This window comes from Ovis aries, chromosome 12 (assembly GCF_016772045.2).
Source record: "Ovis aries strain OAR_USU_Benz2616 breed Rambouillet chromosome 12, ARS-UI_Ramb_v3.0, whole genome shotgun sequence".
Classification (NCBI taxonomy): domain Eukaryota; kingdom Metazoa; phylum Chordata; class Mammalia; order Artiodactyla; family Bovidae; genus Ovis; species Ovis aries.
Genome location: NC_056065.1, coordinates 75,323,503 through 75,343,965, shown reverse-complemented (window position 1 = coordinate 75,343,965; position 20,463 = coordinate 75,323,503). Strand labels below are relative to the sequence as shown.

Genomic DNA, 20,463 nt, shown 5'->3' with positions numbered 1-20,463 from the left:
ATCTACAAAATCCACATGAGTATTTATGGGGTGGAACTCCAAAATCAGATAAAATAAAATTAAAAAGAGAATTACTGTATAATAATGAAGAGTGTTTTATAATAATAAATATCCAGATGATGTTGGATTCACTAAGGCAAAAGGGAAACACCATTACAATGGCGAGTGGTAAGGGCAGAGGAAAGCATCGTTATACATGTGATGGTTATGAATTAAGGGTTCCACCAAAAAAAGGCATTAGACCTATGATATTAAAAACTCATATAAAAACAAAAATGGAAAAAATATTAAAAGCCACACTGACTTTTATAAATACTTAAAAACTTCATTTGAGAAAATGTTTGAAGAGTACTGCACTGCAAATTGTAAAACAAAACTGAGAAAAATGTTAAAATGCAAATCAAGGAAGAAGTAGATGATGATTCTTTAATTTGTCCTCCAAAAGTTAATAATATGATTTAAAAATGCATGTGCCAATGGCCAGATCTTGAAAATAAAAGAAGGTTCATACTACCAGATATCTAGATTTATAATTAAGATATTGTGTTTATCACCATGTGGTAGTTGGCTAATGACAGTCAAATTGACCAGTAGAAAGAAGAGAGTTCAGAAATACACACCCACCCAGAGATTACGTTTTGGGCACCAATGTAATTCAGCAGGGAAGAGAAGTTTTCCCCAGAAAGAGTGAGGTGACAGTTGCCTTTTGGTTGGTAAACAAAATAGAACCCTTTTAAAAAATATATTTTTATTGAAGTAGAGTTGATTTACGATGTTGTGTCTATTTCTCTTGTATAGTAGAATAGTTCAGTTATGCATGTATTCTTTTTTCACGTTCATTTCCACTGTGGTTTGTCTCACAATACTGAATACAGCTCCCTGCGCCATACAGTAATTTTGTTGTTTATCTTTCATATGTGTAATAGCTCGTGTCTGCTGACCCCACTGTCCCTGCTCTTCCCTCCCCCACACCATTGGCAGCCACAGGTCTGCTCTCCACGTCTGTGAGTCGTTTCTGTTTCACAAATGGGTTCCTTTGTGTCATATTTTAGACTCCACATATAAGTGATATCATATGGCATTTGTCTTTCTCTGTTTGCATAATTAGTATTGAGAGTCCTTTTGATGTGCAACTCAAAAAACAGAAAATTAATTAATTAATTTTCTTTTTCCTTAGGAAAGTATGTGGTAATTTTCCTGTAAGTTTACTCTCCATCACGATGACACAATATAGACGATTTCTACAGAGGCACATGAAAGTAGATAAACATAAAGTTACACTTAAGAGGGGAGCTGAATGTTCAGATCTGTTTCAACTTTTTCCATGAGCACAGGAGGACGACACTGAGTAGTAACAGTATATTAGATATTCCCAACGGCATGTTCATATAAATATTCCAGTTGTGTTGTTTGGTTGAATAGTGGCTCATCAAGTGTGACTGAATTTAAGAGGATTTCTATCAATATGATGCTAGTTAAGTGAGGTTACTTAGTAAATATCAAAGTTCAAAGAGCTTTAAAAATCCATGATTTCCTAGTAGTGGTTTCACAACAGTTTCTTGAATTCATTCCCTGATATGTACTTTTACAAGTCTTTTTTTTTAAGACAGTAACAGACTGGCTCCAAAAGTGATATAAAAATCTAATTTTTAAATTAAACACTTCTCAAAAATCACTGAAGTTCTCTCTCAGCCAGGTGAAGTGTATATGAATAACTGATTCCATGTCACTATCACTTTCTCATGTCCTTTCACCCAGCTTTGCTTGGGGGTCTATGAAAACCAACGTGTCTTTGGACGTTACTCTACCATGTATACTTTCTTGTGCTTATAAAGTGAAAGTGCCTCAGTCATGTCTGACTCCTTGAGACCCAATAGACTAGAGCCCACCAGCCTCTGTCCATGGGATTCTCCAGGTAAGAATGCTGGAGTGGATTGCCATTTCCTTCTGAAGGAGATCTTCCTGACCCAGGAATCAAACTCGGGTCTTTCACACTGCAGGCAGATTCTTTAGTGTCTGAGCCACCAGGGAAGCTGGTGCTTAGGGAAGCACCAATTTTAAAAAAACAAAACAAAACTCAGTTGAGATAACAGTAGTGAGTACAAGAGTTTCAGCATATTATTGACATTAAATATTCTTTAATGTGCTTTGAGGCACCTTTTAATTTAAAAATATATTCAGATGCACAGAAAGATACCCTGGAGGGGGCATGGCAACCCACTCCAGTATTCTTGCCTGGAGAATCCCCATGGACAGTGGTGCCTGGAAGGCTACAGTCCATGGGGTCACAAAGAGTCAGACATGACTGAGCGACTAAGCACAGCACAGCACAAGAGTGTGTCACTCCCGTTTCCACTGGATTCCTGGCGCTGTTAATCTTGTCCAAGGAGGCACAACACCGTGTATCAGATGCTGACTTAGAGCAGAGGGAAAATGGCTGCAACCTGCAAAGGATCGACAGCTTGGAAACTCACTGAAACTGAGTTTTCCAACTGCTCTGCCACTGTTCTATCAACTGAACTGCTTCAGGTTGCTGGAGCCTATATATTCACTGCTGCTAAGTCGCTTCAGTCGTGTCTGACTCTGTGCGACCCCACAGATGGCAGCCCACCAGGCTCCGCCATCCCTGGGATTCTCCAGGCAAGAACACTGGAGTGCGTTGCCATTTCCGTCTCCAATGCATGAAAGTGAAAAGTGAAAGTGAAGTTGCTCAGTCGTGTCTGACTCCCAGCGACCCCATGGACTGCAGCCCACCAGGCTCCTCTGTCCATGGGATCCTCCAGGCAAGAGTACTGGAGTAGGGTGCCATAGTGAATTCCAAAATTCACTAGGCTACTGCTGCATTTCTTTTGCTGTGACAGGAGTTCCTTGATCAGAAGCATTGCTCTGTGGACCACCACCCTCCACAGAGGGTTGTTTTGGCAGATGCATTGTGCAGGGAAAGCACATCCATCTGGAGCGGGTTGTCATTTCCTACTCCAGAGCATCTTCCTGACCCAGAGACTGAACCCTTATCTCCTGCGTCTCTGCATTGCAGATAGATTCTTAACCACTGAGCCACCAAGGAATATATACCCTTGCTTTGTATATGTCTTTATGTTAAAATAACATATTCTATGTTTCAAAGGTGATATACATTAAAGACAGAAAAATTCAAGAATGCGTGTACACAAAAAGGAGTTAAACACCACATTTTACCCCATTATCTCTAAATTCAACTATAGTTATTCTAAATATTCTATTACATTTCTTGCTAATATTTTTCTATTAAAAATGCATTCAGTGTTTAAAGCATAGTGTGTCTATGTGCATGTGTGTTTATAGATGTCAAATGTTTTTAATCACTGTAATCACTTTTAATGTCATGTTATAATCATTATGTACCCAATTGGATTCTAATTCTTCTTTCTTTGAATTACTGTGTGCTAGATATGCATATTGTAAACGGTTATGTATGACATAGTTCGCTCTTTACATGTTTGGAAATGATATTATTTTGAAGATACCAACAAGGATTCTTTTCCAAATCCTGAAGGAGTCTCAGAAAACCTCAGAAGTTATGGAGAAATCTTTGAGAAAGTTAGGCAACTGATCTATAGAAGAGGCACTGAAGTGATTGCATTAATCCCTTCCTCAGGTATTTTATCAACAGGACACACAGCACTTGGTTTGCCAAGTTTAATGAGGTGCTTTAAAGAAGCGATGCATTAGTCTTCCTGAGTATAAGTTCATCGTCCCCAGAACATTTGATTTGTGAATCAAAATGAGTTAAACAATACTTGATAAAATAAACAGAATTGGATTAATAATGGAAAATTCTCAGTGCACGCACATACAACTGCATCTAACCAGTGTTTTGCCCACAGCGAGGATACACCACTTTTCCTTCCTGACAAGCTGTTCGAAATGTACGATATGGTGTCACTGGATGATATCCATGTTTACATATAAATTCAATATGATCCTGTGTTTTAGAGTAAAGTTTGTTTGAAGTTGTCCATTTTAACTGTATGTTATGTTTTTTCATCATTTCTTCTGAAATTTCACAGGCCTCTGAAGATAAAAATATAAACATAAAACATTATATAGTGAACAAATATTTTCCACAGAATTTCAAGCTTTCAAGTAGAATCTTCTATTCTAGTCCAAAAATTCCTTCTCAAACTTTTTCCAAACCAACTCACTGAAAATCTATTATGCAGGTTTCATCATTTTAAACGTTAGAATGAGGTACTATATTTAATGTAATTATTACTCTTGTTGCTATTGTTCCTGACCAGAAAATTTTCAGACTTTATGTCTACACATAGTAATATTTGGTAATCAAGCATGCAACAGAATGGTTTGTTAGTCCATGAAAGCTCTATTATAAACAGCTAAGCCTCATGCCCAGTACAAAGATTTCCCCAGGATCCACGAGCAGACTGAGGCATTTGCCCAAGCACTTTGGTGGCTCAGCCCACTCTCCATTCTCACCCACATTGTTTCTGTTTCCCTGAAGCTCGTAGTAGGCCTAGCACTGATACCCCACAATTGACCGCAGAGCATATACAGGTGTGAGGAGTGAGGTAATGCCTCCATTGTCTATTGTTGGAGAAGGCCCACATTTTCCTTGAGAGTCTAAAATCTGTGTTGTTTGATTTATTGAAAAACCACCACCCCCTACAGTTTAAAATAAAGGAAAAAAAATGTAGCCTACTATGTAATATCAAGAGTTGTGACTTCTGATGACAGAAATGATTTATTGAAGAAAATCCAATCGCTTAACAGGAAAGGCACATTTTTAAGTTTTACTTTTATCCCACTTGAAATCACACATAACACATTCACAAATATGTCTTCTGTGCAGGGTTCTGGTATTAAAATACATTTTCTTAGTGAATGTATGCTAGGCAGATGGATACTGAAGAGAAATAACATTTCTTTTGTCCTTATGTACAACATACTGCAGTGTCTTAAATCTCTCGTCATTTTTGTTGATTTTCAAATTGTTACAAAAAAATTTTTTTACAGATTTGAATAATGGACTTCCTTTCTTGGACAAGTTGAGATGCTTATTACATCTGTGAAGTATTCCTTCTGCTAATTAAAAATCCTGACATATTATAAAAACCAACACAGAAAACTTTAAAAGATGTAGAGAATATGTCAATCTGATTAGAGACCTTGAGATTCAAGAAATTACACTGCAGACAGTGGCTTGGGTCTTAATTTGCTTTCTGTGTATCTTGGTCAAGCCACTGAGACAACAACCCAGGAATGGTAACAAGTTCAAGCAAAAAAAAAAAAAAAGTTCTCAAGAAATACTTCATCTTTTTCATCAGAGGCCCAGAAAGTGGTATGTGTATGCTTGCTAAGTCACTTGTCGTATCCAACTCTGTGCGGCCCTATGGACTGTAATCCGCCAGGCTCCTCTGTCCGTGGGATTCTCCAGGCAAGAATGCTGGAGTGGGTTGCCACTCCCTCCTCCAGGGATCAGTCCTACATCTGCAGCTCCTACACTGTAGGCAGATTCTTTACTGCTGAGACATTGAAGGAGCCCAGAAACGAAGCAGGCTAGCAAGACAAAGAATTTTTATAATACTGATTTACTCTAGAAAAACACCATAATGGAAACCTGAGACTAACTCTTTCCCTGCCTTGATCAGCAGGGGCCAAGCGAGGAGGCCAGACTTCCACTCACATGGCTGGGAAGCAAGATACCTCTGCCCTTTCTCCTTAAGTCAGTGGAGGCCAGGTGGGAACCCTGGACTTGCACCTTGCATGGCAGTAATGGAGGCCTGATAAAGATTCCAATAAAATCTAGGGTCTCAAAAATCATGATACCCCAAAAGTCTAGGATACAGATCATTCATAATACCAAGGACCTGGAAAGCCTCAAAAGAAAAAAAAAATCCATAGAAGACAACAGTGAGATGACACAGATATTGAAATAATTGGTAAATGGTTTTTCTTAATGGAATTGAATTTATAGAACTAAAAAAAGTAGACTGATATAATTTTAAAAACACATTGGATAGGCTCAATAATACACTGCAGAGGACAGAAGGATAAATAAGCTTAACTGCAGACTAACTTTGAATATAGACTGAAAAAAAATGGACAGAGCCTCAGGCAATCAAAGGAAGACAGTAAAAGATTGGAGACCCTGAAGGTGAAAAGAAAGGGGATTGAGATGAAAAAATAACTATAATGACTGAATATTTCCCAAATAGGGCACAAAGCACAAGTCTACATATTAAAACATCTGAAGAATTCCAAACAGTATAAACCCAAACAGTATAAATTAATGTCAAGATACATCATAACTAAATTGCTGGAAACCAAAGGAAAAAAAATCTCAAAAGCAGCTAGATAGATATTATGCAATACTTATACAAAAAAAGGATCCAGGCATCAGTAGAGTTCTCATCCACGACAATAGAGCCAGGAAAAAGTGACATCATTTTTCCAATCCTGGAAGAAAAGAATCATCAACCCCAAATTCTATGTCCAGTGATACCATCCTATAGGATTAAAGGGAGAAAGAAAGACATTCCCAGACAAAGGAAAACAGAGTTTGTCACCAGCAGACCTACTTAAATAATTGCTAAGGGAATTCTTAAGATAGAAAGGAAAATAGAAAAGGGATTGATACTTTAGGAAGGAACGAAAAATAATAGAATTGATTTTAAAAATTCAGGGGTAAATATAATAAGACTGTCTTTTCCCTAATGATTTATTAGATCATGGTCATGCAAAATTATGTCATTTGATATAGTGCTTAGTATATGTTGAGGGAATATTTAAGGAATTTATGTTAAAAATGTGGGGAGGGTAAATAAATCTAAATGGAAATAAGGTTTCCACATTTCACCTGAGGTGATAAAATGTCAGCAACAGTAGGGACTGATAAACTACCTATGTTTACCTTAATACCTAGAGCAACTATTAAGAAAGCCCTGCAGAGAAAGCATATACTCGAAAGCAATGCAGATGTATCACAGCTAAATTATTTTTTAGTGTTCAAAACTCCACAGTGGAGAAAAGGAAAAGGAGATGAGAAACAGAGAAAACACACACAAAACAAATAGTAAAATGGCAGACACCGGCCCTAAGAGTAGTTACTTTAAAGGTAAATGGCCTAAATACTTCAGCTTAAAGGCAGAGTGGCAGCTAAACACAAAAACTGTATGCTAAGCTGTACGCTGTTTTAAACATGAAAACATTCAGGAGAATTTGCCAAAAATTCACACCAGGCAAGAATTAACTTGATAAACTAGAAGACTCTTGAGAGTCCCTTGGGCAGCAAGGAGATTAAACCAGTCAATCTCAAAGAAAATCAACCCTGGATACTCACTGGAAGGACTGATGCTGAAGCTAAAGCTTCCATACTTTGGCCACCTGATGTGAAGAGCCAACTCATTGGAAAAGACTGTAATGCTGGGAAAGATTGAGGACAGGAGGAGAAGGGAGGCGACAGAAGATAAGATGGTTGGATGACATCATCAACTCAATGGAGATGAGTTTGAGCAAACTCTGGGAGACAGTGAAGGACAGGGAATCCTGGTGTGCTGCAGTCCGTGGGGTCGCAAAGAATTGGACATGACTTACAATTTCTTGTTTAGATTCCCTTCCTTTCTGAACTGTAAACACTGAAGTGTCCTAAGGCCAAGTTTCAGACATTTTCTATGTGTACACTAATTCCCTGAATGAGTTCAACTCATTCATACCTTTAAATATCACCCATATGTGAAGATGCCCAAAAGAGGCCGCATTCTGTTATCAAGTCCCAGTTGCCTATTCCATGGCTCAAAGTGAAATTCCTTGGGCTGTCAAATGTACTTATGGTATCTTTAACACATTTATTCTTCAAGAAATAACTGTCTTAATATTTAAGACAGGAAATGTTCCATGATTCCAACCGTTCAAATCTGGTCAACTATTTCATAAAATATATATGTGAGATTATTTATTCATTCTACAAAAGAACTGGATGTTAAGCACCATCATTTTCTTTTAATCAAAAAATTATTCCCTAAGAACTTCTTCAATATCTATTTACATCAACATATTTTATTCCTAATACTTTCTCTTAAATCAAGGAGTGGGTAGACAAGGTACTCTACCTTTGCACTGAGGTGGTTTTGTCCAAGTTCCATTTAAACATGTCACATCTACGTCCCCCAAAATGTCGTAAGTTCCAATGCATTCATAACGTACTCTCTCACCATTTTGATACCTGGGCCTCTCACTTTGTATAACTGCATTTTTCACTCTGGGTGGATTCACACAGGAAACATCTGAAAAAAAAGTATTTCTAATATAATGATCCTTATGAACAATAAGGCAATGAGTTAATGTCAAATATATTCCATGGTTACTTAAATTCAATAGGTAATCTGTCATGAAAGACTGCTAAATTCAATGTTTACATATAAGATTAAGGAAAAGGAGATAAAGCAATATTTTTCAGTGGAAATTAAGCTTTTTTACCTTAAATCTCTGCCCCAGCCTTAACTAGCAGGTTAATACATGATTTCAGGCCAGTGAAAATGAGGGCTTTTCTGGACAACTCTTTCTGAGTTTAGTAAAATCAGTGTTAAATAAATTCACAATGAATTTATAAACCATAAGAAAGTCATAATAATAAGATCATATGGATTTGATTTAAATCATCAGGATTTGGTTTACAGTCATTCTGTGTATTAACTGTAACTTAAGACACCTAGAAAAATAAACACAGTAGATACTTCTTTAGAAACTTGATCAAGAATTAGCACACTTTGAAGAATACCATTGTTGAAGGAAGAAGATTAATTAAAAGATCCAAACATATCTGGGAAACAAAACTATTCTTTGATAATATTTTTTGGAATGCTTAAGGACACCACAGTGAGTGATGGGTCATCCCTCAGTGAGATTCAGGGGATGTAAGGTACAAGAGGCTGTAGCCTTGACTCCTAAACTGAAATGTGCACAGAATCCCTTGGGATTCCTTAAAACAGTGTCGGAGTTGCAGCCCCAGAGGTTTTGATTCAACAGGTCTGAGTGAGCCTGTGAATCTGCTTGCATATCTTACAGTTTCCCAGAACATGCTGAGATTGCTGTGCCAGGAATATGCTTTTAGAATTATTGGCTACAACGCTAAACACTGAGAACACAATCCCATCTCTTTTTATGCTGAGATATAAACTTTTTTGACCTGTATGCGGGTCAAGGAGCAACAGTTAGAACTTGACATGGAACAATTGTCTGGTTCAAAATTGGGAAGGGTGGACGACAAGGCTGTATATCGTCACCCTGCTTGTTTAACTTCTATGCAGAGTACATCATGTGAAATGCTAGGCTGGCTGAATCACAAGTTGGAATCAAGATTTCTGGGAATAATATCAACAATCTCAGATATGCAGATGATACCACTCTAATGGCTGAGAGTAAAGAGGAACTAAAGAGTCTCGAGAGTGAAAGAGAAGAGTGAAAAAGATGGCTTGAAAGTCAATGCTCAAAAAACGAAGATCGTGGCATCCAGTCCCATCACTTCATGGCAAATAGAAGGGGGAAAAGTGGAAGCAGTGACTTATTTTATTTTCTTGGGCTGCAAAATCAATGTGGACGGTGAGTGCAGCCATGAAATTCACAGATGCTTGCTCCTTGGAAGGAAAGCTGTATCAAACCTAGACAGCGTATTAAAAGCAGAGACATCACTTTGCCTACAGAGGGCAGTATAGTCAAAGCTCTGTTTTTTTCCCAGTAGTCATGTATGGATGGGTGCTGCTGCTGCTGTCAGTCCAGTCGTGTCCGACTCTGTGACCCCATAGACAGCAGCCAGCCCACCAGGCTCCCCCGTCCCTGGGATTCTCCAGGCAAGAACAGTGGAGTGGGTTGCCATTTCCTTCTCCAATGCATGAAAGTGAAAAGTGAAAGTGAAGTCTCTCAGTCATGTCTGACTTCTTAGCGACTCCATGCACTGAAGCCTACCAGGCTCCTCCATCCATGGGATTTTCCAGGCAAGAGTACTGGATTGGGGTGCCATTGTAAAGAAGGCTAAGCGCTGAAGAATTGATGGTTTCAAGCTGTGGTGCTGTTGAGAGTCCCTTGGACTGCAAGGAGATCAAGCCAGTCAACTGTAAAGGAAATCAACCCTGAATATTCATTGGAAGGACTGATGCTGAAGCTGAACCTCTAATACTTTGGCCACCTGATGCGAAGGGCCAACTCACTGGAAAAGACCCTGATGCTGGGAAAGATTGAAGGCAGGAGATGGGGGTGACAGAGGATGAGATGGACTCAATGGACGTGAGTCTGAGCAAACTCTGGGAGACAGTGAAGGTCAGGGAAGCCTGGCGTGCTGTAGTCCATGGGGTCGCAAAGAGTCAGACACGACTTATTGACTGAACAACAATAAGAACAATGAATAATCTACGGCCATTTAATGATGGTGAATATTATATTACTCAAGATACTTTAATAATAAAATTTAAAACTTTTACCAAAGTACCTCTGCACACTGGCCTTCCTATCCATTTGCTCTTAACACACTGTATAGTGTTGGATCCATCCAGCTGATAATATGGTTGACATTTAAAAGCCACTTGTTCTCCTGACCTATATGATTTCTTCTTCTTGCCTGTGAGTACAACACCATCAAAGCTGGGCAAGTTAAAACAATCTGTGCCTGAAAAAAAGGGAATATATATTAGTTTAGTCCATCTTTAAAAATACATAGTGACCAATGATTACATTCCAGAAAAAATAGATACGTACATATCAAACCAATGAATATTGTACAAATTTCTCTTATAACTTAAAACAAATGTCAGCCATCTTGACCTAGTCACACTGAGTGTCTCTATATTCATCAGAAGTACAACATGGGAAGGGTGATATTCAAAGAGATAGGGCTGCATGTGGTGCTTGAGAGCATACTTCTTACACTTACACTCTTTTTCCCCATCGCAGGCCGCCTACATCATAAACGTGTTTCTGTTTCTTGTATCAAAATCTGTTACCTTGAATTACATCACGTCTTAGAAAATTGTGTATTATAAAGAACCGATTGATAAATTAAGAGTACATTGAGTAGTGGTAAGACTGATGAGCAGAGGTCAACTGTGATACAGTCATGTGGAACAAAGACCAGAAATCTGAGAATGTTTATCAGAGGATGTCCAAACTGCACCCAAGTTGATGTGAAAATGAGATAATTTAGCTCCTGTTTTCAAACTTTTGTTATTACTAGGATTGTTAATTCCCTACTAGAATTCAGAACTTTCACAAGATGCCTTGTAAAGTTCTAGAATTACTGCTTAGTTTCATCTTTGTACCATCTATGCTCTTAATTAAAGATATTTATCAGCATTAGAATAAAATGAAATGCACTATACTTATGCATTTTGGTGTACGGGACCATTTTCCTCCTAAACATCTTATAGATGCAAATCCATAAATCCTAAATCCTTCGTTACAGGTGTATGTGGCTTTTTCTCCATATTGATAACTGTCTTTCTTGTGACGTACAGCACCATTCTGAATTGAAGGTGGAAGTCCACAGGGAAGACCTAGGAATAAATAAAAGAAAGGTTTTAAGTTTCAATAACTCTGAAATTTAACTTATGTGCTGCTTGTCATATTTGATAGTTTAACTGAAAGTAATAAATGATTTTACAGGAGTTTACATGACATCACACAGAAGTGCACAAATGTGTCCTAAAATCACCATGCTGATGTGTGTCCCGCTGTCCACATAAGGAAGAACTTGAAATCAAAAGTACCAGTATATGAAAGAGACTATCTGTGCTCTCTAACCAATCATGGGTAATTAAAGAAAAGCACACTGAGATTCCATCATCTTAGAAGAAGTGTTATGTATTGTAAATTATTAGAAGGCACATTGTAGGAAGGACAGAGGACATTTTTTGGGAAAAAACTTGGTGGCAATGCAAACACTGCAACTTCTATGAATAGTTGAATTATGAATATATTTACTGATATGAATAGGAAGGTTTAATTTTGTTATAAATCCAGCACCAACACAAAAAAAATTGCCAAAATTAAAAGTGATTCTATATGGAACCAATGTAATTAAGAAAAAGAATGATTTGAACATGCAAAAATTAATTAAATGCATTAATATATAAATTACATATAAGTGCCATAATATATAAAAAATTTGATATACTGAGTAAAGGAGTCTGTCTCATGACTTTGTTGCCAATTCATTAGTTTAAAAAAGTGGAATTAACACACATTGAAGAATAACACAGTTGAAGGAAGAAGATGACCAAAAGACCCAAACAGAAGACCTGACAAAACAACAGGAAAATAAATGCGTAATTTACAAAACTACTCTTTAATTATGTTTTGGGCAAATGCTTAAGGACACCGCAGTGAGTGATGTGTATAATTCCTCAGTGAGACTGAGGGGATGTAAGGTACGAGAGGCTGTGGCCACGGCTCCTAGATTGAAATGTGCGCAGAATCCCTTGGCAATCTTTAGGACAGTGTCAGGACTGCAGCCCCAGAGTTTTTCACTGAACAGTTTTTTATGTTTCCAATGCTCTCTGAAAACAATTTTTAAATGAACTGGCATTTAAATATACTGACATTACACTGAAAATTAAGAATATATTCTACATTTTGTGAAAAGAGATATGCCTGTTACCTAGATCTAATTTTGTTAAAACATTAACATGACAGCATTGTTAATGACTTTGAAAAATAGTCAACAAAATATATTTAAAATATAGGAGTTGATGAGGTTTGAATCTGCAAAATCATCACCCTATGAGAGATTATGAAAATAACCATTGTTCCCCAAAGTTTCTTCATATTACAAACAAGAATCCCCCAAACATGTTCAAGTCATACTCTAGCTTTTCTGTGACATATTTTCTATCGACATTTTCATGAGCATATTCACATGACTTCATAAGCAATATTCAGTGGCCTTTCGCACTGTAGTACTCAGAATATAGAAAACAATTCATTTTATTTCCCCCTTAGGTGAGCATGTTAATTTTTTCATTAAGGTATTATTTATAGGTATCTCACCTTGCAGGTTATTTCTACCAGGAGATTCAATCAAAAATGTAAACAGCATGTTAGATTTTCTCGATGGTACAGTCACACAAATATTCCAGTTGCACCATTTGAGGTTTAAAATCTGCCTCATTTGCAGTTCCCAAATGTGACTCCGAAATTAATTGTATTACAGTGAAGCTGGTTAATGTGTCATTTAATAAATATCAAAGTTCAATGTCTTACACTATCCCTAAATGTTTTCTGTTGGTAGTTTCATGGTAAGTTATTTTATTCATCACCTGACAAGTATGTCCATAGCTTTATGTGGGACCAGGTATGAACTGGCTCCAGAAGTAATGTAAAATACTAATTTTCAATAAAACATCTCAAGATAGTAGGTGAAGTTCTTCCTGCCTGTTGAATCATCTGTATTTTCATGGGCTATGGAAAATGATCAATTTTTAAAAAATTGCAGTAGATCTTAATATGTACTACACAGGTTATGGGGTGTTAAATGTGGCGATCGTGTTACAGAAACCAGCTGCCAGTGCAGGAGACGTGGGTTTGATCTCTGGATTGGGAAGATGCCTTGAAGAAAGGCATGGCAACCCACTCCAGTATTCCTGCCTCGAGAATCCCATGGACCGAGAAGCCTGGTGGGCTACAGTCCACGGAGTCGCAAAGAGTCGGACACAACTGAAGTGACCGATCACGCACAGTGTAATGATTTGACTCATATATATAATGATATGTTTACAACCATAAGTTTAGTGAATATCCATTGTTTCATTACTTGATATCGTTACTGTATAATTATTATGTTCTTCTGTTTGTCTTATAGTCCTTGATTTTTGTGTTCCTTACAGTCGCATGTTCGTTTTGCGTTTAAAGCATGCTGTGTTTGCATTTAAAGAAGCAGTCACTTCCTCTAGTCTTTACAGATTTGCCTTGGGGAGAGAAGTTCACTCTGTCACTGATAGGATTTTGAGGCTTTTCCAGACCTCTTTTAAGGATACACCTGGCCACATATCTCAGTTCCTCTTGGGAGAGAATTTTGAAGCTCATATGCTTCTTTCAACCCAGCAAAGCCAGTCTCTGTGCTGACAGCTTCCTGGCTGCTTCCCTGGGGCAATGCTGAATACTGAGTTTGTGTGCTTTCTCACAGTCCCACGGGGTCAGACTGGCTTCTGGATGTCTCACAGATCAAAGGCTTGGAACACCACCATGAGGACCTACACAGGGAGCTGGCCCTGGGGCAGGGGGACGTGGATGTGTTGAGGTGCCCATGGGTGAGCAGGACCCACAAGCAAGGTGCCTGCAATGCCTAGAGGGTGGGCTTCTTGGTAGTGTCTCCAACATGGTCAGTGGGATCCATGTCCCTCAATGAGTTCTAGCTCTGGATGCTGTACAGCTGGCCTCTCCCCACCCCTCAGCCATGCAGATGACCCCAGTGTCCTGGATAAGAGGAGAGAGAAGTGCGCCTTCTCATCAGTGTTGGAAGCTGAGGAAGCCACCCTTGGTCAGATGCTCTTATTCCCCCACAGGTAAAATCCTATGCTGAGCGGTCTCTCTCGGCACTAAGCTGTGCCACTTTAGGGGAGGGCGACACACAAAAGGTGAGGCTGTTCCTCTAAGCCTCTATGAGGCGCCAGGTCTTGCATATCTGCTGTAATCTCTCTGCTAGACGCCTTGCCTCCCACAAAGACACTCTCATTCATGTGTGACTGTTTGTATCAGGAGAGACAGTAAAACTCCTATTCTGCCATCTTTCTAACTTCACTCTGTTATTACAGCTTTCTTCTTTGTGGTTCTTTTCATTTTTTTGACTAATGTCCATCAATAGGCACATTTATTTTGTTATACACATATCTAGGAATTGGTACACTCACACATGCTTGTTAAACAATAAAATTAAATAGGTCCTTTGACAAAACAAGAGGCTGATCTAAACATTTTTATCAGTGGATAATACAGCTGAGTCTTAGAAACTTATGAAGATACGGGGGTCTGAGCCCAGTTTACTCACCGACGCGGACGCATATTGGAGGAGGGTACCAGCCCTTCTCTGTGCAAGTCATTGTGTTCTGATTATTGTGAAGACTATAGCCATCATGGCAGCGGACTCTTACAGTTTTACCTTGTAAATACTTTTCTTGGGAATTTGTGTAATATCCATTTTCCAAATAATTGAAAGTACATTGTCCTAAGGATCATAAAATCAATAGAATAGAAAAATAACATATATTTGGTAAAAGAGCACAGTAAAAATTAACTTTATAGTATTTACCTGACAATGCATTAGTATTCTAAAATGTCATATAACTTAATAAAAATGAAAGTTGCTACCACATTTGTTAAAAAGAAAAAAAAATGAATACTCCATGTCATTTATCTTTAGTTTTTGTAATTAAAATGCGTATAAATGATGCAGATATTCTCGTAAGGTCTCTATAATTCTCCTGTGACTTCCATGAAGAGCTCCTCATGAAAGGAAGACCTATTTGGATCTTTTTACTCGCAGACCTTGTTCCTCAGCCTTCCTGTTGTATACAAGACCTAATTGTACTCACTCACTAGTGAGTACTAGTGTCTCTTCACACTTTGAAAGATTTATACACATAAAATTAAAGAGGTTTACTTACTGAGGCAGGGCACTTCTGGGGACCATCCTTTCAGGGTGCAAGTCATGTAATCCCAGGGACTTTGTGAAGGAGTCACAAAATACCGATTACAGCGATAGATAGTGTTGACCAACACTTGCTGGAAAGTATCCTTTAAATGCATAATATAACCTTCCATGTTTTATTACTGGAAAATCACAAGGTTTCACTTGAAATGAAAAAAAAAGTATAAATATTTTATCTTAATAATCAAATTAAAATGGTTTCATCTATTAATTATATTCTCTTACTAGCATAATTACACTCATTGCACTAGGGATTCTAGGACAAGAAAATTTATAAAAACTTCAGATGACTAATATGTGTAAGGAGATCCATGCAGCTACTATTCCAGGGTCTGGTTTCTCCTTGCCTGCCTCCAGAAGGCCCAGCATTTCCAGTTTCCTGGGATTACAGGGAACAAAATAGCAGTTATGAATGGCTGTGCCAGCACTCCTCACAAGCCATTTCCCAGCTACATGTGGAGAGAGCAGCTCCCAGTTTCTTCATGGAAGAGTCACACCACACATCTAGACGCTCATCTTCTTCAGCTGCTGCCCAGGGAACTGGCTTCCAACTAACCCGTCCCCGAGAGCTGATGAAGCCCAGAGTTTGCTTGGTGCCTGAGAACTACAGAGAGCTGACTCATGGTTTCAAAGAGCACAAGGTTTGAAGGAGTGTGCATTCACTTGCACGGCTCCTCTCACTAGCTCAGTGCAGAGTGAATGAAATGATAGCCTCCAGTCCTCAAGTTTACCACCTATTCTGGCTTCTAGCTCACCTCTCTCAGGACACTAATGGGAGTTGGCAAACTCTAGTCAGGAAGCAACAGTTAGAACTGGACATGGAACAACAGACTGGTTCCAAACAGGAAAAGGAGTACGTCAAGGCTGTATATTGTCACCCTGCTCATTTAACTTATATGCAGAGTACATCATGAGAAACGCTGGACTGGAAGAAGCACAAGCTGGAATCAAGATTGCCGGGAGAAATATCAATAACCTCAGATATGCAGATGACACCACCCTTATGGCAGAAAGTGAAGAGGAGCTAAAAGCCTCTTGATGAAAGTGAAAGAGGAGAGTGAAAAAGTTGGCTTAAAGCTCAACATTCAGAAAACGAAGATCATGGCATCTGGTCCCATCACTTCATGGGAAATAGATGGGGAAACAGTGGAAACAGTATCAGACTTTATTTTGGGGGGCTCCAAAATCACTGCAGATGGTGACTGCAGCCATGAAATTAAAAGACACTTACTCCTTGGAAGAAAAGTTATGACCAACCTAGATAACATATTGAAAAGCAGAGACATTACTTTGCCAACTAAGTTCCGTCTAGTCAAGGCTATGGTTTTTCCTGTGGTCATGTATGGATGTGAGAGTTGGACTGTGAAGAAAGCTGAGTGGAGAAGAATTGATGCTTTTGAACTGTGATGTTGGAGAAGACTTTGGGAATCCCTTGGACTACAAGGAGATCCAACCAGTCCATTCTGAAGGAGCTCAGTCCTGGGTGTTCACTGGAAGGACTGATGTTGAAGCTGAAACTCCAATACTTTGGCCACCTGATGCAAAGAGCTGACTCATTTGAAAAGACCCTGATGCTGGGAAAGATTGAGAGCAGGAGGAGAAGGGGATGACAGAGAATGAGATGGTTGGATGTCATCACCAACTCAGTTGACATGAGTTGGAGTATACTCTGGGAGTTGGTGTTGGATAGGGAGGCCTGGCATGCTGCGATTCATGGGGTCGCAAAGAGTTGGACACGACTGAGCAACTGAACTGAACTGAACTGAACTGAAGTGACTTAGCATGCATGCATGCACATTTCCACCAAAAGACTGGAAACCTGTGATTTACCCAATGAAGATTTAAAAACAGCTGTTTTAAAAAACTCCATGTGCTACAAGAAAATACAGTAAGACAGTCAAACAAAAGTAGGAAAACAATAAATGAACAAAATGAGCAGTTTAATAAAAATAAACAAATCATATAAAAACCCCAGAAACTGTGGTACTGAAGGATTCAAGGATGAAATGAAAATGCTTTAGAGAGCATCAACCACAGAATGAAACAAGCATAAGAAATAATCTGTGAGATAGATGACATATTGAAGTTATCCAGTCAGAGGAGAATAAAAAGAAAATAAAACAAAAACAACAAAAATAAAAATAAGAAACAAGAAAAGAATGAAAAAAGTCTATATGATCTATGGAGCAGCATCAACAGAACTAACTTGTGAACTATTGAGTTTTCAGAAGGAGAAAAGGGGAGATGAGTGTGAAAGCTAATTTAAAGAATGACTGAGAACTTCCCAAATCAGGGGTGTGATTTGGATATCAAAGTTCATGAAGTTTATATGTGACTAAACAAAATAAACATTAAAACACGTCTACAATGCATACTATAATGAAGCTTCAAAAATTGAAGAAAAACAGATAAGACTTAAAATCTTTTAAAAACATGAAGAAAAAAACCAAAAACATCAAAACAAAACAAAAAAGTTTGAAACTTACAAAGGAACACCATATGTCTCTAAGCATATTTCAAAGCAGAATCCTGAGTAGCCAGGAGAAAGTGGGATGATATATTCCAAGTGCTGAAAGAGAAAACTGCCATCCAAGAATACTGTCATTCAGAAATGAATTGAAGATAAAGACTTCTCCAGACCCACAAATACTGAGGGAACTGAATACCTATAGACTTGCCTTACTAGAAACCCTGAAAAGAGTTACTCAAGGTGCAATGAAAGCATGCCAATTAATATCATGAAAATACACAGCACACTGGTAAATGTAAGTGTACAGTTGCACGCAGGATACTCTAATGCTGTGACATGTTGTAATGTTAGATTTTTTTCCCCCTTCACTGTGGCTTCCATATTGGGAATAAACCACCAATTTAATCTCATTCCTTTTGGTTAACATTCTAGTGTATGTTTCCAACACTGTTGGAGATTTGGAATAATTATTCTTTACCCTTGGGTTTTTCCATTTTCAGCATATGTCATCAACAAGTGTGATTTCATGATGAGAATGGGTCATGAACAACAGACGATGAAACTATTTCTGTGATTTTGGCTCAGAGGTTAAAGCGTCTGCCTGCAATGCGGGAGACCTCGGTTCGATCCCTGGGTCGGGAAGCTTTCCCTGGAGAAGGAAATGGCAACCCACTCCAGTATTCTTGCCTGGAGAATCCCATGGACGGAGGAGCTGGTCGGCTACAGTCCACGGGGTTGCAAAGAGTCGGACACGACTGACTGACTTCCCTTTCACTTTCACTTTGAGTTTCAATTAAGAAAAATATATGACTTTCTATTTCTGTTGGATGGGGAAGTAGTTCTTACAAGAAGTCTACACTTGTGAACAACTTATCTATTATGAAAAATAACTATTCACAAATATTCAGAACATTTATCTCTCAGGCCACTTTTAGAAAGAGGCCCCTTGTTAATGAGAAGGCTAGTTTTCAACTGGAGTATCAGGCAAGGATTTGTCAAAGTTCCAAATTTCTCTTTCATGCTTGCATGCTCCTTCTCCTCTGCTATCTCTCTTACTTAGAAATATGCCTTTAATGTTTCCTCTCACTGATTAATAGACCATCTCCCATATGACTGAGAATCAGGGATAAACTGAGTAACACATCTGTCTGCCCTTCAGCAAGCACTCTGGTAATGGAGCCATTCTTATAGGTGACCTGGGACCTAAGGTGCTTTTCATTGTTGCCCTTAGGACTGGACAGGAAGCTCTGTTGTGTTGTAAACATTGTTTATGAGGAAAATTGACAAATTGATTTAAATAATATGCAAAACCCAACATGCAACATATTATAAACTCAATAATACACAGCAATGCATATTATAGTCACACTTAGTGTTTAATGAGGTATCATAAAACTCAGAAGATATAGCTACAAGAAAGAAAGAAGAGGACTGGATTATTAAAATTTAAAAAAAAAGCATCATAATGAAGAACTTATAAATATCAAGATAGAAATGATAAAAAAATTTTTTTAATTTCACAATTTCCAGTGCTCTTTTAAAACAATTTTAAAGTTTTGGCAATTGCAGCAGAAATAAAGAATGTACTCTGGATTTTATTAAAAGAGATGCCTGTTACCTGTAGCTAATTTTGTTAAAACATTGATTTGGTAGTGATGTTAATGACTTTTAGTAGCTTTACTAAGATATAATTGAAATACAGTCAACTGAACATACTTAAAATTTAGTATTTGATGAAGTGTGAATCTGCAAAATCAACACCACATGTAAGATTATGAAGATATACATTGTTCTCTAAATTTCTTGTATTACAAATAGGAATCCCCTAAACATTTGGAGTTATACTCTAGCTTTTCTGTGATATATTTTCTGTTCACATTTTCCTGAGCATATTCACATGACCTCACAAATCAATATTCAGTGGCTCTGCATACTGTAGTACTCATAGGATGTTGAAGATAATTTATCTTACTTTCCCCTCAGGTGAATATGTGATCATTATTTCATTAAGGTATTCTTTATAGTTATCACATCCTGAAGACTATTTCTACCAGTTGATTCAATCAAAAACACACACATGAAAGTGGAAACGAAGTAGGAAGAAGGGTGAGTGTTCATACCTGTTTCAACTTACCTTGCCCATGAGCACAGGAAAGCCACAAGGTGAGAACAACATTGATTAGCAAAAACATGTTAGATTTTCTGATGATACAGTCACACAATACTCCAGTGGCACTCTTTGAGGTTTAAAATCTACTTCATTCGCAGTTAGAAAACATGACTTTGGATTTAAGTGCCTTACAAT

General features: G+C 38.1%; 1 protein-coding gene across 3 annotated transcripts; it reads right to left on the bottom strand.

Annotated features, from left to right (window-relative positions):
- Positions 1-3,664: 3,664 nt before the first annotated feature.
- On the bottom strand, positions 3,665-20,463 carry LOC101106447 (complement factor H-like). Of its 3 annotated transcripts, XM_060396756.1 has the most exons (8): positions 20,293-20,463; positions 18,175-18,270; positions 15,645-15,831; positions 15,029-15,205; positions 11,367-11,540; positions 10,481-10,657; positions 8,109-8,282; positions 3,665-4,053 (listed from the first exon to the last, which is right to left on the bottom strand). In XM_060396756.1, the coding sequence occupies exons 3-8, from the start codon at positions 15,799-15,801 to the stop codon at positions 3,845-3,847; spliced, it is 1,068 nt and encodes a 355-aa protein (XP_060252739.1). In that variant the 5' UTR covers positions 15,802-15,831; positions 18,175-18,270; positions 20,293-20,463; the 3' UTR covers positions 3,665-3,844. The 3 variants fall into 3 exon arrangements, with proteins under 3 accessions (XP_060252739.1, XP_060252741.1, XP_042085223.2); XM_060396758.1 differs by lacking the exon at positions 18,175-18,270 and having other exon boundaries at positions 20,279-20,463; XM_042229289.2 differs by lacking the exon at positions 18,175-18,270.

Bases quoted from the DNA above. Each gene is read 5' to 3' on its own strand.
- LOC101106447 (XM_060396758.1), bottom strand. From the start codon at position 15,801: ATGGAAGGTTATATTATGCATTTAAAGGATACTTTCCAGCAAGTGTTG. The intron at 11,541-15,028 runs GTGAGTAAACTG...ATTTATTCCTAG, and splicing joins TCCAATATGCGTCCGCGTCG to GTCTTCCCTGTGGACTTCCA. The intron at 8,283-10,480 runs GTACTTTGGTAA...CTTTTTTTTCAG, and splicing joins AGGAAGGCCAGTGTGCAGAG to ATGTTTCCTGTGTGAATCCA.